At 56.5% G+C, this 25,712-nt stretch overlaps 1 protein-coding gene across 3 annotated transcripts; it reads right to left on the bottom strand.

The window, feature by feature from the left end:
* Window positions 1–1,306: 1,306 nt before the first annotated feature.
* On the bottom strand, window positions 1,307–25,507 carry JUP (junction plakoglobin). Of its 3 annotated transcripts, none has more exons than XM_023243552.2 (15): window positions 25,349–25,507; window positions 14,610–14,822; window positions 12,689–12,948; window positions 12,233–12,471; window positions 11,280–11,481; window positions 10,331–10,475; window positions 10,117–10,220; window positions 8,352–8,690; window positions 7,013–7,168; window positions 6,707–6,826; window positions 3,953–4,103; window positions 3,720–3,841; window positions 2,843–2,882; window positions 2,429–2,594; window positions 1,307–2,108 (listed from the first exon to the last, which is right to left on the bottom strand). In XM_023243552.2, exons 2-14 carry the CDS (start codon window positions 14,812–14,814, stop codon window positions 2,443–2,445), a joined length of 2,235 nt encoding a protein of 744 aa, XP_023099320.1. In that variant the 5' UTR covers window positions 14,815–14,822; window positions 25,349–25,507; the 3' UTR covers window positions 1,307–2,108; window positions 2,429–2,442. The 3 variants fall into 3 exon arrangements, with proteins under 3 accessions (XP_023099320.1, XP_023099321.1, XP_011287440.1); XM_023243553.2 differs by having other exon boundaries at window positions 14,610–14,819; window positions 25,349–25,499; XM_011289138.4 differs by having other exon boundaries at window positions 25,265–25,463.
* Window positions 25,508–25,712: the final 205 nt, after the last annotated feature.

Here is a 25,712-nt window from a genome sequence, read left to right on the forward strand (position 1 = left end):
TGAAGCCCTAGTCCCCCAGTGTGATATTTAGAGGTGGGCCCTTGGGGATGTAATTAGGTTTAGATGAAGTTTTGAGGGTGGGGCCCTGTGATGGGATTAGCCCCCTTCAAACAGGGAGAGAGATCTCTCGGTGAGGGTCATGCCCTGAGGAAAAGCCACATGAGAACTCGTCCAGGGGGGAGCTGTCTTGTACAGGCCAAGCAGCCGGCTTTTCCCAGGCATGGAATCTGCTGGGACCTTCATCTTGGACTTCCAGCCCCCAACCTATGGTATTTTGTTGTAGCCGCCCAAGCAAAATAAGACAGGCCCTTAACACAGAGCACAGAGGAAGTGCTTTGTCCCTAAAAGTCCTTGTGATGTCTGAAAACTGTCCTGTCCCCTCCCCTCAGGGGAGCTCGGCTCAGCATCTCAACGCCTCTTGCCTGCACCCCACACCTGCCTCGCAGTCGGGCTCGCTGTCCCTGCCCCCAGCACATCCGTCCTGGAGCCACAGGACCATTGCGATTAGCTGTCCCCGGGAAGGGGAATTCGGGGATGTGGGTGGGGAACCGTCACACAAGCCAACGGTAACGTGTGGTGGGTGAGATGATGGCGTGCACAGAGCATTACGGGGCAGAGAAGGGGCACGAACTCAGCCCGGCTGGGAGCTGTGGGAGGTCATGGAGGAAGCAGCAGTCCTGGAGTGAGGGCTGAGCTGGACCCCAGTGCGTGAGCAAGTGGGCAGAGGGAACAGCATGGACAAAGATTGGGAGGCAAGAACCAGCAGAGAGGATGCTGGTTGAGGGGACAGAAGGGAGGTGGGCAGGGGCCAGAGTGGGCCCACCACAGACTTTCAAAAAGGGGCCCAGACTCGAAGCCACAGGCCACAGGAAGTGTTGCGCCCAGGAGAAATCCACCAAAGGCACATTAAGGCTGGACGGGACAGGGCCAGAGGTTGAGGCCAGCGGGGAGGGCGCCCCTTGGAGGAAAAAGTGAGGCCTGGCGTCCCTGGAGGGGGGACGCACCTCCAGGCATCTCTTTACCCCTCCCACTCCCTAAGGTTCCAAGACGGAGCCCTGTGAGTGCGGACTGAATTAAATCTACTCCAGATACTCAAATGTGCCTTTCTCCCTGACTCCCCTCCCTGTGTCTTTCCCACACACAAGGTGGTCACGAGTGCACGTGGGACCCAGCCAAGGAAGCATCGGGCTGCTAGGGGAGCCCCCAACGCCCCATCCCACCCCCACCCCGCACAGCTTCCATTGGGTCTGTGTGTTAGTTTTATTTCCTTTGCTTTGGTCTATACAAAAAAAAAAAAAAAAACCAATAACCAAAAACATAAAGCGATAATAATAAAACTCTCCGCTGGGACCTCCCCCAGCCCCCCACACCCACGTGCAGGAGGTGGTGGTGGGTTCGAAACAGGAAGGGGAAGAGAAAGCCCCTCACCGCACACCAGAGGGGTCAGCCAAGAGCACTTCTCAGGAGTCAGCTAGGGCGGTGGAGTGGGTGGGACGGGGCGGGATGGGGTGCCAGGGAGCTGTCCCCAGAGCTCCCAGGAAGGGGCCAGGTCCGGTTGAGGGTCCCGGAGAGAGGAGCAGGCAGTGTCCTGGGGTGGGGGACTCACTCTCCGCGTCTCCATCCCATCTCCTTGTCGGTCCCTGAACTTTTCAAGACAAGCTTTGGATTCTGGGATTTGGGGCCTTGAACCTGGGTCCTGGACACCCCAGGGGCTCGGAACAGTCGGTCGGCTGGAGTTCGGTGAGAAAATCAGGCCCGGGGGGAGGAACCAAAGCTCTGTGGGGCCCAGGCTGCTGGAGTCAAGCCGCCTGGGCTGGGGGGTGGGAGTGGGGGTCGGGGGGTGATTGCCAGGTGGGGGAAGAGAGCAGGTGATTGAGTCTAAAGCTTTAGTTCCGGGGCCACAGAGGTGGGGAGGGGGTGTTGGGCCCTGGACCCACGGCCCAGGACAGAAAAGCAGGAGCAGATCACCATCCCAAGAAAGACGCTACAGAGGACCTCTGGAGGCGTGGGGTTCGGCGAGAAGTCACAGCCCCGCTCCCCTGGGCTCAGGCACTTTTCTGTCTCGCCCCATCGCCTGCACGGAGAGCCTCTCAGATGAGGAACCGCACCTGGGGGGTGAGGCAGACACAGAGAGGTCAGGGCAGGCCTCTGTCCCCTAGGAGCTCGTCCCCCCCACCAGGTCACCCACCCACTACCCACAAAGGGGCAGGACTCCCCACCCCCTCAAGATAAGAGAGTAAGGTAGGCCACAGACACCTTCCTTGGCGGGTGCTCGACAGCAAGGGACCCACATTCATTCCCCCCCCAGAAAAGAGCCAAAGGTTCCAAGGAAACATGAGAGGGCCTCTTCCATGAGAAGCGGGTTTCAGCAGGGGGTGGGGGGGAAGCGTGTCTCCACAGCCTGCAGGCACGACAGAGGGCACCGTACTGGAAAGGAGCCAGCTAGGCCAGCATGTGGTCCGCCGCAGGGTAGGGGGGCCTCAGGCCGTCGCTGTAGGTGTCGATGGGATAGTCTCCGTCCATGTCCATGTGCATGTCCAGAGGGTCCAGGGGCACGTCACTCGAGTACATGGGGCGGTAGGTGGCATCCATGTCTGGGGGGGGAGGAGAAGGAAGGAGGACCTTTTAAAGTCTGTAGACCACCCTGCTGGACAGCCCTCCATCCATCTGCCGTGGGCCTGACCCCGTCCTCAAACTCCCACATCAGGGGACCTCCACGGGGATATCTGTGGATTCTATATGGTGTCTGCCACTGGGGACACAATGCCCCCTTCGCTCACACCCACAGACGCCCCACGCCCCGGGCTCTTGGGGGTCCCTGAGGAACTCTGCACACACTTACCATCTGCGTAGGGTTCATTGATGGGGATCATGCTCTGGGCCTAAGGAAAGAGACAGAAACATTGAGGGAAGGGAGAAGGGTGGGAAATGTAGGCTCTGGGCTGGGGGTGGGCGGCTGGAGGTGCCTCTAGAAAAGGGGGCCGGGGGAAAACAAAGACCCCTTGAAAGAATAGAGGATGGAATGCGGTTATTCAGTGCCTCGGAGGACCCCTCCCATCAGGCACCTCCCGAGCGTGGAAGGTCCCACCATTCATGCTTGGGGGCACCCACAGAACTAGAGCAGCCCTGGGGACGGGAGTGGACCCGGGATCAGGGCAGCCGCCAGCCTATAGAGCACCTCCATGCAAGTTAGAAAAAGGCACCCTGCCTCAAATGCTTAGAATGTATAGTGTGGACAAAATAAAAGTACCATTCTGACAGGTCAAAATCAGAAAGACAGTTCAACCTATTACTTCCGTCTGCTAGAAATTGTCGTGGATGATCCAATTATAAAATAAAAATCAGGGTGCCTGGGTGGCTCAGTCGGTTAAGTGTCTGACTCTTGATTTCGGCTCAGGTCAGGATCTCATGGTGATGAGATCGAGCCCTGCCTGGGGATCCACACTGAGCATGGATGGAACCTGCTTAAGATTTTCTCTCTCCCTCTCCCTCTGCCCCTCTCCCACTTGTGCGCATATTCACATGCACTCCCTCTCTCTCAAAATAAAATAAAATAAAATAAAATAAAATAAAAATTTTAATTAAAAAAGTTAAAGAAATAATTACAAAATAAAAATCTATGAGGTAGACAGTATGACAGGAGCCCCCTTAAAAGTGCTGTCTTTGTGCAGTGTGCAACTTGCACAACCAGACGTCACAGTCCAACCCAGGATACTCACGGCCTCCCAGGCAGCTGGGTCATGCTTGAAGAGGGAGTTGGTGAGCTCCACAGACACACGCTTACGATAATCTGGGTTCTTGTCCTCAGAGATGCGGAACAGGACAGCGGCAGCATAGGTGGCTGAGCAGAGAGGAAAGGAAAGACCAATTCAGGTGCCTGCCTCCACTCTGGCTGGAGGACTAACACTCAGCCCTCCTCTGTTACCCCCTCGCCCACAGCACAGCCCCTCACCTGTGCCCTCGTTGCGAGAGTGCAGTAACTCCATGAGTGGGGACGAGGCCCCCTCGGCATCAATGGCATCAGCTGCCTCCTTGTCCTGGGCCAGCTCGCACAGCACCCCGGCGGCTACACGCTGGATGTTCTCCACTGATGAGTACAGGAGCTGGGGAGAGGGCATGCAGGGTGGGGAAGGGGTGGAGGTGGATGAGGGGTAAGGCAGGCAGGGGGGCAGCCTGCCTCCCAGCCCTGTCCATCTCTGCCTCCCTTTTCTGGATTTAACACAAGCTCATACTAGAAAGGGTGGAAAGTCTAAGAAAGGTATAAAGAAAGAGAAAGAAAGCCAGCCATGATTCCCCACCCACATACAGCCTCTCTTAATACACTGGCATATTTCCATCAGATTTTTATCATAGTCCTGTTTTTTTATCTATAATTTTTTAAGTTTATTTATCCATTTTGAGACAGAGAGAGAGAGAGCGTGCACACATGTGCGCACGAGCAGGGGAGGGGGCAGAGACAGAGAGAGAGAGAAAATCCCAAGCAGGTTCCGCGCTGTCAGCAAAGAGCCCCATATGGGGCTCAAACCCATGAACTGGGAGATCACGACCCAAGCCGAACCCGAGTCAAATGCTTAACTGACGGAGTCACCCAGGCACCTCATTATCTATAAAATTTGATCTATAAACATTTTGGATGTTTATTTATCTTTGAGAGAGAGAGAGAGAGAGAGAGCGCGGGGGAGGGGCAGAAAGAGAGAGGGAGACACAGAATCTGAAGCAGGCTCCAGGCTCTGAGCGGTCAGCACAGAGCCTGACGTGGGGCTCGAACTCCCAAGCCGTGAGATCATTATCTGAGCCGAAGTCGGAGGCTTAACCGACTGGACCACCAAGGCACCCCTAAGATTTTGTTTTTAAGTAATCTCTACACCCAACGTGGGACTCAAACTCACAACCCGGAGATCAAGAGTCTCATGCCCCACCAACAGAACCAGCCAGGCACGCCCCCCCCCCCCCCCATAGCGTGTATTTTGATACTTGGATTCCTATTTGTTTGGGTGTTTTTTTTTTTTTTACCTAACATTGTAGCATAAGGCATTTTCCTAACCATTTCCTAGAAATCTATGAGCTCATATCGATAAGAGAAAAAGAGTAATGCTAAAAAGCAAAACAATAACAAAAACAAAAACAAAACCCACTGGTCACAATAGGAGGTCACAACAGTGCCAATCCCTCACTCTGAACTCTAAAGGGAAAAAATTTCTCAGGGAGCCTGGGTGGCTCAGTCGATTAAGCATCCAACTTTGGCTCAGGTCAGGATCTCACACTTTGTGGCTTTGAGCCCCAGGTTGGGATCTGCGCTGACAGCTCAGATCTTGGAGCCTGCTTTGGATTCTGTGTCTCCCTCTCTCTCTGCCCCTCCCCTGCTCACACACGTGCTCTCTCTCTCTCTCTCTCTCTCAAAAATAAACATTTAAAAGTAAATTAAATAAATAAATAAATAAATGGGAAAATTTCAAAAGCAAAAATTCATTAACATCGCTATATATGGCCATATGATATAATGGCCATTCTTTTTTAAACCATTCCCTTATCATTGGACATTCATTTTGCTTTCAATTCTTATAAGTAACATTGCGATTGTTGGCTATAGGTATACATTTCTGCCACATTTTAAATTAATCAATAATTATCTCATAAGACTTGTACTACTTAGTCAAAGGATGTGAATATTTTCAGGCTCTCTATATAGATTGTAGAACTGCCTGCCGGAGAGGTTTTATCATCTTCTCTCCTCACCGGCAGGATATGGGACTGCCTATTTCATCACATCTTTGCCAGCACAGGGCACTCCCGTTTTTTTTTCCTTTGCCAGTTTGATAGTGGAACATAGGATCTCACTGGGAATGTGAGCTTCTCTTCTTTAAACTCCTGGGGTTGGGCACTGTTTATGAGCCACCCGGGAACTGCTTCTGCCTCTGCCCATCTAATCCCCGGGGTCTAGTATTAATGAGCTCTTTTATATGAAGGATATTAGACTCTTGTCTATTGGGATACTTGGAAACATTTTCCCAGTTTGCTGTTGATTTTTTTATTTTTATTTTTTTATTTTATTTATTTTATTATTTATCTTATTCTTTTATTTTGAAAAAGAGTATGAGTGGGGGAGAGGGGCAGAGGGAGAGAATCTTTTTTTTTTTAAGTTTATTTATTTTGAGAGAGAGAGGGAGAGAGAGAGAGAGACTGTGTGTGTCTGTGTGTGTGTGTGTGTGTGTGTGTGTGTGTGCGCGCGTGCGCGTGCATGAGTGGGGGAGATACAGTTGAGAGAGAGAGAGGGAGAGAATCCCAAGCAGGCTCTGTGTTGTCAGCACAGAGCCTGACACATAGCTTGAACTCACAAACGGTGAGATCGTGATCTGAGCCGAAACTGAGTCAGATGCTTAACTGACTGAGCCACCCAGGCACCCCTGGTGTCGACTTTTTAATGCTTTTTAGGCTGTTTCTGACATATAGATGATTTTAGTGGCTATGTGGTTGAATCTTAAGCTATTTTTTTTCACTTGTGATCTCTTCCCTTGCTTTTGAGTTTGGAAAGCCGTTCCTATGCAGGGATTTGCTAAGTGGTCACTCCTGGCGTGGCCACTTTCCTCCAAACTCCTCCAAACACCTCTTGACGCCTGGCCCAGAGAGGCTGCCAAGCTCCCCCTTTCAGCAACGGGGATGCGCGGGGACTGGAGGGAGTTCTCCTGCCTCCCTGCCCCAGACTCACCTGCACAAACAGGGGGATGGTGTTCAGTCGGAAGATCTCCATGCGGTTCATGGGGTCCCGAGCGAGGATGTGCAGGGCTCCGGCACAGCCCTCCACAATCTCCTCCATCCTCACGCCGTCCTGCATAAGAGGAGGCGGTGGGACATTGCAACAGATGGCCCTTGGACGTGGCCGCACGCCCCCACCGTGACGATCTGACAAACCTCACTGGTCCTCACAGTGTGCATCCACCACAACCTGCCTCCCCATTTACACACACGTGCACACACATTCACAAAAAGGCCACTCTGACCCCCGGGGACTGACCGTGTATGGCTGCTGTGTGCCTGCAGCCACATGGCGCTGGGCATCCTGGTGAGCCTTGACCAGCAACTGCACGAGGCGGGGAATGACCGCCGCCTCCTGCAGAGGGGCATGGTTGGCTGGACACAGGGCCAGATTCCTGATCAGGCCGATGGTTGCCTGACAAGCAAAAAGGACAACAATCAGGGACATTTCTTGGGCATCTGGAGAATCCCAATTTCCCAGCACCATCTCCTCCTTCCCTTGTCGTCTCCGTTTGCCAGACCACGAGACCACTCCCAGCCCACGTCCCTTATTCCATAGGATCGGTGGGTGCTCCTAACTCTAACAGCCCCTGCTAAAATGAAACCCCATTCCAGAACATGCTACCAGCCCCAGGCCCTGACTCTCACCCTTGCCCCTTCTCTCAGTACCCCTTCTCCCCCAGACACCAGAGTCTTACCCCTTTCCCAGTAATTCCCAAACCCTGCTTGGTTGACCCCCAAGCTTCCTGCTTTAGTGACACTCGTATTGTGATCAATCCTCAGTGAGGCCGCTCTGGGAAGAAGCCTCCTCCCCAGGGCGCCCGTCTCCCAGGGGCCACTCTGGCCTCCCAGGGTCCCTCGGGTTCTTATAAAGCAAGCTCTCATCTCATCTGACTCTCAAAACAAGCAGCCAAGAGAGCAGGGACAAAAATCACGAGAGCTGGGGACGTCGGCACAAGGTAGATGACCTGCCAAGGTCACACTGCCACTTAGCTGCTAAGTCAGACCCTCCCCCCACCTCGGGCTCGCAGCAGGGACCAACCCGCGGGAGGGGCCACACGCTACTGCTTTTTTTCTCACTATGGATTTTAAAAATTCAGTGTGTAACTACTTAGAGGCATTCTTATCTGTACTGTCAAAACTGTCTACAATTTCGCCAGTGGGAGTCCCTGCCAGCTGGCCCTCCTCTACCCGGGCCGCAACCTACAGAGAAGGCTGCACCCCTTCACGCCCTTAATCCCTATGGCAGACCCTAAGTGTCCCCCCACCCCCAGAACCCTTTCTGGTTTTTGTCTTTTCAGTATCCCTTCTGAGTTGTAGCGGGACACAAGGCCTTCAGGACACATGAGGCTTTGCCAGCTTCCTTGTACCTAGATGTGGCAACGTGATCAAGTTCCAAACTGTGAGCCGAAGCCACGCGCCCCGTGGACCAGCAACATTGCCTGGGAACGCGTTAGAAATGCAGCGTCCGGCGGCCACCCCAGCCTACGGACTCAGGGCCCATTAGAGCGGCTTTGCCTGCACTGATTCGGCACCTAATCCCGACGGCAGAGAGCTCCTTCCCCTCGCCCGGCCCCCACGGCGGCCACAATAGGTACCTTGACCAGCGGCCACTGGTTGGGCTGGTTGAGCAGCTTGACGATGGCCGGGATGCCGTAGTTGAGGCGCACGGAGTTCTGGGCCATCTCGGCCTCCGGGTGACGGCTGGTGAGGTGGCGCAGGGCGCAGACCGCAGGCTCCGTGATGTCGTCCTTGTCGCCGGCGCGCAGGATGGCGTGGATGAGAGCCTCCACGCCGCTGTTCTGGGTCACCAGCGTCTTGTTCTTGCTGTTGTTGCACGTCAGGTTGGACAGCGTGCCCGTGGCGCAGGTGAGGACATTGACGTCATCCACGCTCAGCTGGTTCACCAGTATCTTCAGCACGCTCTCCAGGCCCTCCTGCGGGTTGTGGGGAGGCAGTGGAGAGTGAGGGGGGATCCCCCGCTCCCAGAAGTCTTTTCCCAAATACGTCCGAGGGCAGCAAGATGAACTCACGGTCTGAAGCCCACCCAGCTGACGGCCGCTGGGTCCCGCCTGCGTGCCCAGGAATCTTCATCCCTGTGATTCCGCCGACACCCCACGGAAGGTGGTACTATCAGGGCGGTTGAGGGGCTTGCGCACAGACCCACCGCCGGCGGGCCAGCTCCAAAGCCAGGCCTGACTCCAAGTTCGTGCTCTTCCCTCCACCCCCCTCCTGCCCCTCTCTGCATCCTCAGAGCCAGGCAGGGCCAGGAGGAAGTTGTTGAGGAGGCCACATGCCTTGGTGGCCCAGCTGACCCATTTTTCCCGGCTTCTCATCTTTCTGGGCCTTTGCTGCTGCCCCCTCAGCGGTCCTCAGACTAAATCCACTTTCAGGAAACATTCCTGCCCCAGATGCCGCACCTCTCCCAGCGGAGCCACGTGGGCCTTGTGAACAGAAGGCCCCCAGGCTCTGGGATGACAGTTCTGGGTTCAAATCCCATCTCGGCCAATTTACTAGCTGTGAGCGAGGGCCATCATGTAACTGCCTGGGACTCTGTTTCTTCACCTAACCAACTGGGTCCCACATTCCACCTCCAGTTGTTGAAAGACATAAGCGAGCCAGTGTTCACAAGTGCCTAGCAGAGTCCAGCAAGTGGCCAGAGCTGAATAAACAGCCTACGGATGGGGGTGGGGGCCTCTTAGGAACGGTAGTCAGGTTGGAAAGGGAGACCAGGAGTCTTGTCCTAAAACTGCATTTTTCTTTAAGTTGTGTTTTTAGCCAGCAGAGGCCCCAAGCTGTCTCTTGGTATATTACTGTTCTTCGCCACCGGGTCTAGGTCAAAACTATTCCCCTGGTCCCATCTGGGAACGTGTGGCTTAGGAACATCAGTGCCTTCATCTATTCTCCTTCCTGAATCTTTTTTTTTTTTAATTTTTTAAAATGTTTATTCATTTTTGAGAGAAAGAGAGAGACAGAGACAGAATGTGAGCAGGGGAGGGGCAGAGAGAAAGGGAGACGCAGAATTCAGACAAGGCTCCAGGCTTTGAGCTGTCAGCACAGAGCCCAATGCGAGGCTCGAGCTCACGAACCTCGAGATCATGATCTGAGCCGAAGTCAGACGCTTAACTGACTGAGCCACCAGGCACCTCTCTTTCCTGAATCTTTAACGGTGATTAGAACCTTAAGCTAAAGGGATGAGGGTCTGCAGGGTATTTCCAGCCTCAGCCACAACAGGGCAAGATTGCGAGGCCTCAGGCCTCCCACGGCTCCTGAGGTCAGAGTCCCAGACAGGAGCGTGCATGTGGCAAGAGGGGAGGACAAGGTGGCTGAAGAGGTGGACCCAGGCCCGAACGCCTCCCTCACCTGTTTGGTGGCCACGTCCGAGAGATTACGCAGGGTCCAGAGGCAGTTCTGTACGAGGCGGGGGCTGTTGCTTGTCAGGTGTTTGCCCAGGGCCTGCATCCCACCTGGGGCACGGAACAGGGGGCATGTCAGCCACGGGGAGCATGGCTGGCCAAGCCTGGCTGCTGGACAAGGCCTTCACCCCGCCCCTCCTGGCCACACGGGCCATACTCACCAGCCTCCACAATGGCGGGCTTATTGCTGGGACACACAGACAGCACCTTGAGCACGCGGCTGGTGGTCCAGAGCAGCTTCTCATAACTGTAGTTGCGCATGATCTGCACGAGGGCCTGGGGTCCTCCGTTGGCTAGGATGATGAGCTGGGGTGGCGGGGGAGACAGTGGAGAACAAGTGTGAGACAGACAGGAAATACGACAAGGAACAAGGAAAGGATTGGGGGTGACAGAGCTGTCGTTACTGAGCCAAAACCCGAATAGCTTTTGTGACTGGCAAAGAAATCCAAAATTTTGAAAAAAGGATAATACACAATGCTGACAAGGATGAGGTGAAATGGTACTAACATACACCACCAACGATGACATTGTAAATAATACAATCCTTTCGGAAAACGATCTGGAAATCTGGGTAAAAGCTCAGAAATATTAAAAATCCCTCGCCCCCCTGATGAAAAAATTTTCTATTCCCTGGGAAAAGCTGTGTGCCCAAAGATGTTCATTACAGCACTGTTTATAAGGGCGGAAAATTGAGAGCAATCTAAATGCCCTCAGAAAAAAGTCTCGGGCCTCCACTTAATGAGATGCCATTTGCCCCTACAGAGGGTGCTTTTGAGGATGATACAGCAACAACAAACAAAAAAGAAAACGTAGGAAACAGACGCAAAGTTGCACATTTGCCATGACTACAACCACGGACAAATATGCCCACAGGACAGCACTGCAGGAAGCACGCGGAGACAGCAGCGGCTGTGTGAGGACGGTGCCTTTTTTCCTCTCCTTTTCCTAATCCTCAAAATATTTCAGTTACATAATGAAACATGTACAGCTGCATGTACTCATGTATTTAACCTAAAAATGGTGAGGGGGCAGTGGCCGGAAGCTGCAGCGGGACAGAAGGCGATGCGCGGGAAGGCTGCGGCTCTCGGCTGGGGGCGGGGCGCGGCCCACCTTGCTCTCCTGGTTGCCGTAGGCCAGGAGCTGCAGGCAGTCGGTGGTGATGGCCAGGAACTTGGGGTTGTTCTTGTTAAGCAGGGGCACCATCTTCTGCAGCCCGTCGGCCAGGCGCACCGCCATCTTGGCGCCCTCCTGGTAGAGCAGCAGGTTGTGCAGCGTGGTGATGGCGTAGAACAGGACCGACTCCACGGGGGAGCTGCGAGGGTGGGCAGGGGGTTAACAGGAGTCGGGTCCCTGGCATAAATGCAAGCTAACCTCCCCCAGGAAGCCCTCCCCTTACCAACACCCCTGTAGACATAGCCCTTTACTAGAATCTCATTGTCCCCTGAGCCCAGCCCCACTCTTATGCATGGAGCACACAGCACCGTCCCTCTCCCCACTGGGAGACCACAACTCTTCCTGCTTCTGGGCTCCTAGCCCAGTGCTGAGTGCCTAGTAGGTCCCCTGGACATCTGTCTCTACTAACTAACTACCATGTGGGAGGCCGTGTGCTAGAGAGGTCCTGCAAAGGGTGGGGGGGGGGGTGTCAGAGTATCTCCAACCTCAAGGAACTCACGGCCCAGGATGGAGATAAGGAAAAAGGCCAATCAATATTAACAGGATGGGAAAGAGAAAGGTGGCAAGGGACTTTGCACATGCTGTTCCTTCTGCCTGGAATGGCCTTCCCTTCACCTACACAGGCCAAGCCCCACTCATCCGTCAACCCCCTGCTGCTAAAGTGCACAGTGTCTCGCGGCTCTGAGAAATCCTGGACACACCTCTGCCCTAGCCTATACTGTATCCTAATAACTAATGTGCCAGTTACATGCCTGCCTCCCCTGCTGGGCTGTGAGTAGCTGAGCACCAGGACTGGGCCTGGTTCTCTACCTGGCACATAGAAGGGCTTCAGTAAATGTATGAAAGGGAGAGGAAAGCCCCAGTATCCCACAGCAAGCAGGGGCAGTCACCTGAGCATGCGGACCAGGGCAGGGATGCCGCCTGACTTGAAGATGGCAAGGAGCCCCTCGCGGTGGTGGGAGAGGTTATGCAGGATGCTCGTGGTGCAGCGGGCCGTGTCCAGGTCACTGGTGTTCTGCATCGTACGCACCACGGCTGCCACCAGCTGGGGTGAGCCCATCAGCGCCCGCCGCGACGCCTCTTTCTTGGACAGCTGGTTCACGATCATGGCTGCCTTGGTCACTACCACCTGAGCGGTAGAAGGAAGGATGGGAAAAAGTGAGCAGACGGGCCGGGCTGGCTGACACTGGAGATGGAGGGGCCAGGTGACCCCTCCACAGAGCTCGGAGGGACCCGGGTCAGTCTTTCCCCGCTGATGGGGCCCCAGGTAGGGCCATCCCCTGCGGACACCTGACCTTTACCCCCCTCTCTGCCCTGCCCCCACCCTGGCCAGGCCCCCCACAGACCGGGTCCTCATCGTTGAGCAGTTTGGTGAGTTCGGGCAGGGCCCGGGTGGCCAGCTCGGCGTCGTCCTGGTAGTTGATGAGATGCACGATGGCTGACTTGAGCAGCTGGGACGGCTCGGCCAGCCGCTGCAGGTTGGTGGCCTGCCCCTCCACCTGGGTGGCCAGCAGCAGTGAGCTGTCTTCACCTGTCACTCCAGGACACATGGCCTCCCGCACCCGCTTGGCTCTGGCCGTCGTGGACATCTGGTACTCCAGGTCTCCTGGGGGCCAACGGGCAGGGACTGAGCTGCGGGAGGTGGGTTGGGTGGGGGGACACTGGGGAGCAGGGCAGGCCTTGCGGACAGCCCACCTGGGTTCTGTGGCCTCGCTCCCCCTCCCGCCGACCAAAGCCCCGGGACACCACTCGCAGTCCTGCCTCTAACAGAGGGGAGGTCACCATCGCTTCAGTTACATCAGCTGTAAAATGGGGTGCCACCTGTTCTGCCCATCACAGGGAATTCTTATGGGAATTAAGTGAGATAATGGTTGTAAACTGCTCTACAAAGAAAAGATGTAGTGCAAATGTCACTACAAAACCGTGAGTGAATATTACTATTCATAGGAATAATTAACATTTTTGGAGTATTTGCTATGTGCTTAGCTGTGAATTAAATGCTTTCCTTCTATTTTCTCAGTTAGTCCCACCATAACCCTACAAGATAAGTACTATTATTATCTCTACTTTACAAATGGGGAAACTGAGGCACAGAGCACTTATAGGAGCCCAAGCTGGGGTGTGAACTCAGACAGCCTGACTCCAGAGCCCAAACCCCAACCCAAGGCCCCTCCCTTAACAATCAGGTCGGGGTAGCATGAGACAACCTAAGTCTCCTTTCAAGTCTGATATCTCATGACTCTAATTATATCCTCATCATCTCTAAAGGAGGCAACTCTCCCATTACATAGGCTAGCAAATAGAGGCCCAGAGGGCCAGCCAGTATCACACAGCAGATCAGAGGGAAAGTCGGGACTGTGGGTTTCAGAAAGCAGGAGGTGGGTTCTCAGCTCAGACTGCAGGTTCCATCCATCCCTGGGTGGGTCCAGGAGTCCCACGGATAGGTGCCCACGCTCCCCAGGCAGCCCTACCCTGGCAAGTATCCCAATGCCCTGGGGGGAGACAGGCGGAGGCTCCATCCCCCAGTTAGTGGGGGAAGGAGACACCGCTGGGCTTTCCCACCTGGGTGCTGTACTTGTAGCTGTCAACAAGACACTCGGGCCGGCCCTGCCAAGCCTGCTGTCCGGGAGGAGACCCCCAGGGGCAGGGGCTGAGCTCCACCCACACGGCCCACCCTACACCTTCCCCAGCTCCCACAGCTCATCCCACTCAATGTTCGGAGCCCTGCAGACAGCTGCAGACAGCAGTCCTAGGGTTCGGATACTCCTCTCCCCGAGAGAGGCTTAGAACCCTGGCCGGTGTGGCATCCCCACTCCTAAGCCCCAGAGTTCAGAGCCAGAAGCCAGGTTGTCACCCCCCCACCTGGCCTCAGCCTATCTACAGGTCTCCTCCTAGCCCCACCAGGAGCCCTGTCTCCGCATCAAACTTGAGGCTCCTGGAACAAAAGGACCATCTTCCCCTATAGTGCAGGGGTCCCCTGAGGGCAACAGTGATGCCTCCTCGTTATACTGTAAGTTCACTGAGGGCAAGGACCACACAGGTGGGCAGAGTCTATGCTTCCCCCTCTGTACTAGAAGTTCAAGGAATAGGAATCTGCCTCCCTCTCAGAAGGGGGCACCCTGAAGTAGCTGTGCCTCCTCCCTCAGAGGGGAGGCCCCCTAAAGTCTGTCTCCTTTGGCCCTGACTTCCCTCCAGTGTCCAGGCTGGTTTTCTGCTGAGATATTTCGATGTAATAGTTTCCATGAAATAGTCCCCAGGGATCCTGACCTTGGCTCTGGGGCACCTGAGTGTAGGTGGTGGTCTTCTTGAGCGTGTACTGGCGCCCGCAGGCCTCATCCTCCTCCATGATGCCCTTGCTACTGACCGAGGGCACACAGGTGTTGGCCCCCGAGTGGATGCCAGAGTCATAGGTGTATGTCTGTTGCCACTCAGTCACCTTGATGGGTTGTTCGATCAGGTTCATCACCTCCATGGTGGCTGCTGGGGACACAAAGGAGGGGCAGGAAATCAGCTGGCTCCAGTGAGGCATCCCATCGTCTGGCCCAGCCCCCAGCTTCAGCCCATCCGCAGGCCCAGGGAGGGACCGCCCACAGTAGGATACCCAGGTGTGAGTCCTGGGCTTCGATCTCTGACCTCCAGCCCAGGGTGGAGTGAACCCCATGGGGAGTGGGCCAGTAAGAGCAGTTGCCACAACCCAGCCCTCGGCAGGCTCACCTTGCCGTCCCTGCCCAATGCTCCCAGAGCAGGAGGCACTCGGGGCCTCCGGCAGCTCCTGGGGTTCTGCAGACCCACCCCCACGCACTGGGGCTCCCTGGGAAAGTCTGTGGTGAGGCAGCTGCACTCTGAGCATTGGACAGGAAACTGGGTGGGGCAGGGAAGCAGTCAGACAGGTTTCTCTGGAGAGCCCCGGAGGCTGCTGGGAGAAGTCCAAGGCTCCCTTGGAGACTCTGGGATCTCAGGATCTTTCCTGAAGATGGGGCAGGATCACAAGTGATCCCAGAGGCCCGAGCCCTAAGACCCCTGTCTCTCCAGCACCCCAGGTCCCCCCAGGCTTTTCCAGAATTCCGTGCCCCACTGACCGGTTCAAATAACAGCCACATACCAATTCACCTCTCCGCAGAGCCCAGCCCTCGTTTGCAAAATGGGGTAACAGCACCTCCCTCGCAGGTTGTTGTGAGGCCCAGATTGGTGAAGGACCCAGCCTGGTGCCTGGCACATAGTAGGTGCTCCGTGTTGGCGGCCACGGCCATGTATCAGGGCTTCCTCTCCCTCAGGGATGTTTTCCCATTTCTAGTCTTCCTAGAACCCAGGCTAGAGATGAGGGGTGGGACAGGCCTCAGGAGGGGTCACTGCTTTTCAGGCACCCCTCCTGCTCTTTGCAGGGACTTGGGGACCCTTGAGGTTAATGAATCGCTGGCCCTACTCTGTTCCAGGGTGGTGAATTCCCACTTGGCCCACTTGCCTTCCCTGCCTTGGGAGCTGATTCGGGAGGAGAGGCGAGGCAAGGGGTGCTCTGGTTGAGGGCCGGCCTTGTGCCGAAGCTTTCACTGATGCCTCAGCCCCACAAGCGGGTTTTGAAGCATATGCTCTGCCCCCGCCCCATTTACAGACGGGGAAACTGAGGCTCCCCAGGTGAGGTGGCACAGTGGAGAAATGGCAGAGCCGGGACCAGGCACGGGCCTGAGTGACCCCCAAGTCTGTGGCCTTTGCACACACAGTGTGGCCTCAGACAGCAAGCAGACCACGGGCCAGTCCACCCATGACAGTGGACAGTACTCAGCACCTCAAACCCATGGTCCCGTCGTGATGGGGGACCGGGTGAGGCCAAGGGTGGCTCAGCTGGTTTAGCCTGACCCCACCCCAGGAACAAAGATCACCAGGGATACGTCTTCCCAGCGCTACCCTCGAGGAGGAGGCTGACCGAGCTTTCGGGCCTCCCTGCCTTTTATGGCGACATGGGCTCCTTCCCTGCCTGTGAGCGCACCTGGAGCAGGCAGAGGCAGGAGCCAGCCCAGCTCCCAGCCGCCTCCTCCTCTCCTCCCTTCACCCCGAGTGACTCAGAGTTTCGAGCTGACAAACAGAAGCAGGCCCAGAACACCAGACAGCAGGCTCCGTGCCACCAGATGCACCCAGCTGCTTCCCAGGCCTCGGCCAAGTGTGGCTATTTCAGGAGGAGCCCCCTCCCCCGCCCCCACCCTAACCACACACCGCCCAGCACTCCTGCCTTCCGGGGTGGGAGACAGAAAGAAGAGAGAAGTTTGGAGGAGCAAGCTTGTCACTGAGCCGCCATGGGGAGGAGAAACCTCCAGGGAGGGGGCAGGGGACATCCAAGCTCCGTAGAAAGAAGGTGAAACTGTATCAGGATATGCAGTTGCGTTAACCCTGTAAATGCCACCACGCGGGGGCAGAGGGCTGAGCGGACATCTGGGCACTGAGCCTCAGTCGGATCTGCTCCGGACAAACTGGAAATCTCCAGTCCTGATCAGGAAGAATACCCCATCTGAGCCAGAAAGAGCCCCTCCCCAGCAGAGATCGCAGCCTACCCCTGCAGCTTCTGGGCCCAGGCAGGGGGTCGCGGGCCTCACCCTGAACCTCAGGAATCAAACACCCTTCCCTCGCCACCCCCATATCCACCGGGACCACCAAAGTCAAGGCTGGCCGTAGGTGGGGCGTTTTGCCAGCAGGCCTCTCACCACCCCTCCCAGCTCAGGCTTGGAGCCAAGAGAAGCTGAGGGCTGGGCAGCTGCCCAGGGCCAGAGAGGGGCCACACGGAGGTCAAAGGATCCATGGGGGAGGGGACACTCAGCTGCTTTTACTATCAAATGAGTCTCATGCTTGCCTCAAGGCTACCGGGCAGGCATCTTATTATTCCCAATTTCCAGCTGAGAAGACTAAGGCACCACACTGAGAAAATGGCAGTGTTCCGCTCAAATCCAGGCCTGCCTCACTGCACACGAGCCCACTCAACAGGGCAGCTCCCCTCGCTCCTAACAAGGGACCTGGGGAAAGAGAGACACCCTGCAGTCAAGGAGGGGCAGCCAGGCCCAGGTGTAGAAGAGAAGGCGGCCCAGCTGATCTGGGAGGAACGATGATCCCTAAGATTCTGGGCATAAGGAACCCCGCTTCCCACGACCAAGGAGAAGGCCGAGAGGGTGGGCAAGGGGAGAGTCGGAACACAGTTCAGAGCGGACACACTCCAGAACTCTTCTGGAGGAAAGGATCCGGGGAGAGAGAGCTACTCCGGCAACAGGAAGGTCTAGAAGTCAGACGGAGCAGGCAGGACAGTCAACCCGCCCCACCTTTCTCCTCCCAGGAGAGGCGGAGGAATTCTCCCACAAGAAGCAAAAGTGCCGCTTTGGCAGTTCCCAGGGCGGAGGGGGCCGCACCCAGCCTGGTGTCGCCCCTCTCCGCCCTGGACCTGGAGTGAGACCCGCCACAATGCCCCTGGACAGAGCCAGGGTGGAAGTGGGTGAGACAGACATGGCCCTGCCCACGCACTCAGGCCAGAGATGGGCAGCGCCAGACACAGGGCGGTTTTCTGAGTTGCATGGGGGGCCTTTGTTGAGCAGCACGAACTATTGTTGGTCACACAGGAGGCGGAGAAGGCGGCTCAGAGGTCACAGGGTGGGGTGGGGTGGGGTGGGGGACAGTACAAGGGGCAGGAAGAGAAGCCTGGACCCTGGATGGGGAGTGCAAAGGAGCCTCCCTCCACTGGTCTACTCTGGGTAGGAATCTGCAAGCAAGCTTTGGACACACCCTGCCCTTCATTCCTGCTTCCTCCCCAGCATGGCCAACCCAGCAGGCCAGCAGTAGGCACTCTAAGTCCAACACGGTCCCAGTCCCGGCAGAGTGTGGTCCAGTCCGGGCATTAAAAACAACTGCCGGCAGCATGATCTCACAGTTCGAGAGTTGGAGCTCCCTGTTGGGCTCTGTGCTAACAGCTCAGAGCCTGATTCCTGCCAAGGCAGGAAGCTGTGACTCCTTCTCTCTCTGCCCCTCCCCCACTCACACTGCCTCCCAAAAAATAAATAAATGTTAAAAAGTAAAAATACAAATACAAATAAAAATAAATAACTGCCACCGGGGCGCCTGGCTGGCTTTCAGTGGAGCATGCGACTCTTGATCTCAGGGTTGTGGGTTCGAGCCCCACTTAGGGTGTAGAGATTGCTTACAAATAAAATCTTTTAGGGGTGCCAGGGGGGCTCAGTTGAGCATCTGACTCTGGCTCAGGTCATGATCTCACAGTTCGTGACTTCAGGCCCTGCATCGGGCTCTGTGCTGACAGTGCAGAGCCCTCTTTGGATCCTCGGTCCCCCTTTCTCTCTGCCCCTCCCCTGCTTGCACTCTCTCTCTCAAAAATAATCATTAAAAAAAAAAAAAAAAAAAAAGAAAGAAACCTCTTTTAAAAAATCTTTAAAGAAAATTTGAGAACAAAAAACTGCCACCAGAGCTACCTCAGGCCCCTGCCACCACCAGCACGGCCATTGGGGTTGGGCTGGGCTGGGCTGCAGGATGCCAAGTGTCACTAAAAGACCTGGGAACGAGCATAGGAATGGGCCGCCCAAGAAGCGTGCTGGAAGCAGGCTTAGACACACTGCACGAGGGAGCTAGACGTGCAGGCAGAGCCCTCCAGAAGCTCCTTGGGCCAGTGGCCAGCATCCTATGCAAACTCCGATCACAGGCTCAGACAGTGACAGAGGAAGGGGGCTATGGGTAGGGCAGGAGAGCATGTGAGTCAGGGAAGGGGATCCATCCATCTGGCTGTGTGCCCATGGGCAAGTCGCCCGATTTCCTTAAGCCTCATATTCCTCATCTGCAAAGTAGAGATGATCAAGCCGCCCCTTTCTTCAGACCGTATGTGGATCGTGGATCTAACACAGCCGTGACCATGGAAGCCCTCTGTTGGCGGTCAAGACCCAGGGAGGCCTTCTTCTATTAGCAAAGCAAAGAAATGGCAGAGGAGGAGGCCAGCAGAGTCGGGCCTGCTTTTGGGGACCTGGGAGCCAGGACCCAGGGAGATCTGCTTCCCAACCCTAAGCCAGAGCCCCGGGGTGGGGTTGGGGGGCTGGGTAGGAGGAGTTATATCCGGTCTGGGAGAGGAGGCCAGGTGGAGACACTGCTCTGCCCTCTCCCCGGTCACATGTGCTGCTTCCTGCAGCCAGGGGCGGTGAAGCCAGTGAGGCCTGGACATTCCCCACATAGCAGCCCCAGGAGAGGCTGGGCTGAGCAGGGTCACAGCCCCCACCCTTCCCCACTGTCTCTGACTCCAGCAGAGATTTGACCAGCCGTCCCAAGCAGACAGAAGCAGACCCCAGAAAAGGCCAGAGACAGACATGACTGCTTCCCTTGTGAGCCCTGTCCACCTCATCGGGCTGGGACTTCTCAACTAGGCCTCTCCCCTCAGACTAGGGGCTCCAGGAGGAAACACCCCACCAGACGAGAGGTTCCTTAACAGAGACTGCGGTCTCTCCTTTCAGAATGGTCGTCCCAAGCTGGCAGAGACCGAAATGGGTGCCACCTATGGCCAGGGCCCTGGGGACAGGACAAGACAGAGGAGACCATCCTCCCGGATGCTTCCAGAGGAAAACCCTCACTTCCAGTCTGGAGGACAGCCCAAGCTGCTGCCCAGGACTGGCTGGGGGTGGGGGAGGCTCAGGTCAGACCGTCCCAGCCGCTGTTTGTGTTCTTCCTTCTGGGCTCCTTCCCAAAGCAAACAAACCAGGGTGGGGAAATGAAGGGAACTTGGAGGAGAGGGAAATGCGGGGCCAGGTGGCTTGGCCCTGGGAACCTCCGGGCTCCCCCCCCTGGAGAGGGCTCCAGCTGGGGCTCCGGTCTCTGCTGGTGACCCTCTGAGGACAAAAACCTAAACCAGCGGATGACCCCAAACCGGGGCTCCTGGGAATGGAAAAATACTTCACCCAGCCTCAGAAAATAGCCAAGGGTGGACCTGCGCCAGGGACCGTATGGCACACAAGTGCCCCCATGGGGGGACTCGGGCAGCCCTGACCCCAGCTGGTATCCTCTCCTTAGGGGGTGGGTCCCCAGGGTTTCATTCTGTGAGGATCTGCCCCCCCCCCGCCCCCCACTGCCCCCGCCCCCAACCTTCTCCAGGAAGTACAGGAAAAAACTCACTATTAGTTCCCTGTTCTGCATTTAATGGAGAAAACTAGGATTCGGAAGAAGGTTTGGTTAAAAATTTGTTATTGTAGTCAGAGCATGAGATCATCAAGATCAAGGCTAAGAAAGGAGAGGATGCTAAGAAAAAGAGAAAGGAAAGAAACGTTAGTGGTGGGATCATGGGTGATTTTCTTTTTCTTCTTTTGTGAACTTTTCTAAACTTTCCAATTGTTTTTCACAATGATCAGATATTACTTTTTCAATCAAGAGGGAGGAGGATTCACATGGACCAAATTCCTCCTCACCCCCAAATAAGAAGCAGACTGATTGCCCAGTGTCATCCCAACTCTCCCTGTCCCTGTCCAGGCCTGCCACTCAGTCCAGTGTCCCCACAGTGGGGGAGGGACGCAGACCTGTTAAACCCATACTCTGCGGGTCACAGAAAGCTGAGCTTCCTGCCCTGAGGTCCCCCAAAGGCTGAGGTGCCAGGAGGCTGAGCAAAGAGCTTTCTCTTCAGGCCTGGCCAAGGAAGTTGCTAGAAATTGAGGCAGTCCATGCCCCCAGACCTCCACCAGATTCAACCGTGTCCCAAGAGAGAGGCCTCAAAATGTCACTTGCAGGGACACAAACCCGGGTGACCTGGCCCAGCCACACTTCTCTTTCTCTTCACAGGAGTCACAGGGCCGGCCGGCTCATGGATACCTGTCCCTCTCACTGCCAGGACTCTCTTCTCCCCAAAGACACAAGACTAGGAGTTTCCCCAGGGACCCCTGCAGACCTCAGACTGGCACCAGAGGTACTGACTCCTGCCTGCCCTCTCTCCTGGGCAGGACGGCCCCCCTCCAGCTCCCGTAGACAGAGCCCTGCTTCATCCTCCTCAGAGAAGAGTCTATTCTGATCTTTCATTGCTCTCTCTCACTCAGCAATGCAAGATCTCATCTCTAACAGACAGGAAGTCCTTCCTCTTGTCTAGCCTCCACTCCATCCCTAAGAGCATCAGTCCCAATTGCTCGTGTCCCCAGGGGTGATGGAAAACTGCAAGCCTGGCACCCCCTTTAGAGCGTCAGCCAGGGCCGAGATCATTCTCTTTCCTTCTCGGTCACATCAAGTGCCCTCAGCCTTCCACTCTCCAGGATCAATAATCGCCATGTCTTGGGTCCCCTCTGGACCTCAAGGGATCCAGAAGCCCAGTGCTGATGACACTGGAGCCCAGGCTGCACCCACACAGACGGAGGCCCCATTTCCCAGGCCCATCCTGGTGTCAGGTGCCCAGTGGGCAGAGGTGCCAGGAACCAGGTAGCTCTGAGAGGACCGTGACACCAGTGCCTCCCTCAGGGACCAAGGCTCTGGCTGACCCAACTCCCATCATCAGAAAGGCCCTCCTGGCCCCTCAGTCGCCTGGCCCCAGAGCAGCCTGGCAGCACGGACTGGTACAATCCTGCAGGACGTGGCCCAGTCCTAAATCTGACTCTCATTTCTGTCTACTCTCCAGGGACCAGCCCTCCCCCCCCCCCCTTATCTTGACACAGGCCCAGCCCCCAGCAAAGCAGGAAGCCCCACTTCCTCTACAGGGACAAACCCAGGACAGCCCAGGGTCTGGCCCAGCACAAGCCCGGAGGCAGCAGCAACTTTGACCCCTGCCTCCTCTCTCCCCCACCAGCCTCTTCCAGACATGGCCACTGCCCCTGGCCTTGGGGAGATAGCCCCCTCCCCCAGGAACTAAAACCCAAGCCAGGGAGGTTTCAGAGGGCTGGAGGCTAGGACATGAGTCACCCCCTCCTGACCAACCTGCCCCCACCTTCACCACCCACACATACCTTCCTGGGTCATTCAGAATTCTCCTCTCCCCAAACTCCCAAGCAGAGGGTCTCAAAGAGAGATCACAGATTCATCCCAGGGCTGTAGTGGGGCAATACAGCAGGATGAGATCTGGGCTTGGAACCAGAGGATCCAAAGGCTAGTCTTGGCCCTGCTTGGGTCTCGCTATGCAACCTTGAGCAAGTTACTTAACTTCCCTGAGTTTCAATTTCCTCATCTGCTGAATAGGATAATGATACCTGCCTCTAGGGATAGTCATGAAGTGAGAACAGTTGATGAAAGTGCTTGGTGTCTGTAAAGTCCTCCCTTACTTTTTTCGCCACCATTTATCAAGTACTTATTGGGTTGATTATTCCCATTTTGCAGAGATCACTGAGGCTCAGAGAGATGAACTGACTTGACCAACACCACACAGGTTAATGAGTGACAGAGCTGGGATTCAAACCCAGCTCAGTCCACGCCCAAATCACTGCGCTCAGAACCACCCTACTGTGACATCTTCCCAACTGTCCATGGACAATCACACTGTCTCATTCTCAGGTGGATCCTCTCCGCAACCCCTCATCAGTCCCTGCCCCGGGAGGGAATCCTTCCTACACACAGCCCCGAAGCCCAAACAGAGGTTCCAGAGGGCTGGAGATGGGGGCGGGGCTGGGGCTGGGTAGAGAAGGCTCCTGTCACCCAAGCTAGGGCTTGATCTAGCAAGAAATGACTAATGGGGGGGCGGGGGCGCCTGGGTGGCTCAGGGGGTTAAGCCTTGGACTTCGTCTCAGGTCATGATCTCACAGTTGGTGAGTTCAAGCCCCAACGTCAGGCTCTGTGCTGACAGCTCAGAGCCTGGAGCCTGCTTTGGATTCTGTCTCCCTCTCTCTATCTGCTACTTTCTCACTCATCCTTTCTCTCTCTCTCAAAAATAAACATTAAAAAAAAATGACTAATTGGGTCCTACCTTTTCCTCCCTCTACCTCCCATCCAGTGAATCACCAGTTTCCACCAGGTACCCCTAGAGATACCTCCTCAGTATTATCTTTTCATCACAGCCACAAACCAGATTAGCTAAACTAATCATTTAACCGATGTAATTATAATGCCTGCCCCTCCTCCACTTTGGCCCACAGAAGAGGGAAAACAGGTTATTTTTGCCCAAATTCCATCTCCTTGTGGTTCCCCAGAGGTACACTACCCACTAGAGCAAAAGAATGGGTTCCCTCCTCCGCCTCCCCCTAACCCAGGGCATTCTATGGGGGCTGGTCTGACCCCTTCCCACTGCCCCAACTACAACCACCAGAGAGGTGGTAGGTCTTCCCAAAGGAGTTAGGCGAAGCAGCCCTGATTCCCCTCAATACTCCCTTCACCCCAGGACCAAGGGAGAGTCCGGCTTTTTGTATTTCCCCTCTGTTCCCCAGGAGGCTGGCATCCAAATCCCTACAAAAAGACCACACTTTAGATTTTTAAAAACCAGTACTGAAAGCCTGGTGATCTCCAGCTCTGCCCAGGTAAGGGGTTCTCAGGAAACCAGGGTGAGGGCCCGTGCTCATGTTGCTCTCCTGAAACCTCCCCCTGCCCCCATACCTTCCTCCTGTCCCACTTTCCCCACGCAGCTCTCTCAGGAAGGAATGGTTGGGGAACGGACTGCAAAAGCCTCCAGAAGGAATGCACCTTCAAAATCCAGAAATCAAATGGAAACCAAGCCCCAAGCTCCACACTCTTCCGCCTCAAAACCCAGCCAGCTATATAACGTGGGGGGATGGGGTAGAGGAAAAAAAGGCTAGAACAATCGCTCCCCCCACCCTCGTCAATTTGGCCCTGCCCCGCCCCACCCCCATTCCTGGGGAGGGGGGCAAAGCTGGGGAGAAAGCCACTGGCGCCGGCCTCAAGCGAGGGGGTGTGGTGGTCCCCGGAGACAGGAAGAGAAGGAAGAAGCTGCTTCCCCTTTGCCCCCCTCCCCCCACTGCCCCCTCGGGCCCCAGGGGCCCAGCAAACAGGATGGATGTGGGGGCAGGGAAAACAGGGTCAGAGCGCAGACACCAGCCCCGGTTCAGCTTGGCCAGCTGGGAGAGGAGGCCTTGCCCCAAGACGGACCCCCTAAGCCTGGGGAAAGCCCTGGAACAAGGAGGCAGGAAACCCCGCAGTGAAAGCTACCGTGAATACTTCCTCCTGGAAAGTTTGTTTGGGGTGATTTGTTTCGACAATAAGAGGTTAGAGAAGAAGAGTAGTCCCGTTCCCCTATCGACACTCTGGAAGCAGCAGCTACTGGAAACTGGGCCAGTGAATTTTCCAGCCATGCACGACCCCTCCGCCCAGACCCCAGTCCGAGCCACGGGTGCCAGACACCAGCTGGGCGCGGAGCCGGGCCCCGCGCCAGTCCCGCTGTCATCGCATCCCACCTCCGCCGGCGCAGCCCTAACACGGCACCCACCGGGGCGGAGGGAGTCGCCGCAGGTACAGTACCGACGAGGCCCGGGAGCTGGAGGGCAGGGCCTCTGGACTCCGTGTGCTCACCTGCTCCGCAGGTGGGGCCCGCGTCGCTGGGAAAATGTGCGCTCGGCCCCCACAGTTGGGCAAGCCGGGCGCAGACAATAGGGCCCCACCCAGGCCTGGGGGAGTAGAGAGGGAGGGAAAGCGAGGATGACGCGTGAGGTGGGGTGAGAGTGGCCCCAAAGACACCAGCGGCAGCAAGTTTCCCGAACTGTGCATTCCTGACTACAGAGTGAGCCCTGGGACGCAGACGAGCAGGGCAAAGTCTCCCTCGCCAGCGTCGGGGCGAGAGTCGGGGACGCAGCGTCGGGCGAGCTCCACGGGCCCCAGGTCAGGCGCGACCCCACAGCCACCTGCGCTCATCCCTCCCGCCCTTCTCAGATCTCCAGCTCACGCAGCCCCCAGCGCAATCGGCCCGAACCTCGCGCCCCCTAAGTGGCCGCGCCCAAGGGTCCCAGCGCGCCCCCTGCCGCCGGTGCAGGGTGGCGCTCCCCGGCTCGCGCCCTCACCTGCCCCGTGACGGCGGGGATCGGCCTCTCGGCCGCTTGCCGCCCTTCCCTCGCCCCAGCGATCCCTGCCCCGATCGTCCGCACCTGCGTGTGGAGCCTGGCCGGGCTGGGTAGGGGTCGGGCCGGGCTGGGAGCCGGCGCGGGCAGCGAACTGAGCTCGGCGCGCTCGGGCGGCGGCTGCTCCGGACTCTGGCCAAGGCAGCAACTCAGTAACCGAACAAAAGGCGAAGGGACCTGACAGCCAAGCCACGCCTCTCGCCCCCTCGAAGCTCCGCCCCTAAGGAAAACGCCCACCCGCTGATGAGGGTTCACTGGCTGCCTCCCCTGACTGTCCCATCGAGGGGCGGAGCCTCACGCCCCGTTCTCTTCCACCGCCGCCTCTGTTTATCCGCTGGCCATTGGCCCCAGGGACTGCTAGTCGGCTCTGGGGACGGCCTCCAACTTGAGG

This window comes from Felis catus, chromosome E1 (genome assembly GCF_018350175.1).
Source record: "Felis catus isolate Fca126 chromosome E1, F.catus_Fca126_mat1.0, whole genome shotgun sequence".
Lineage (NCBI taxonomy): Eukaryota > Metazoa > Chordata > Mammalia > Carnivora > Felidae > Felis > Felis catus.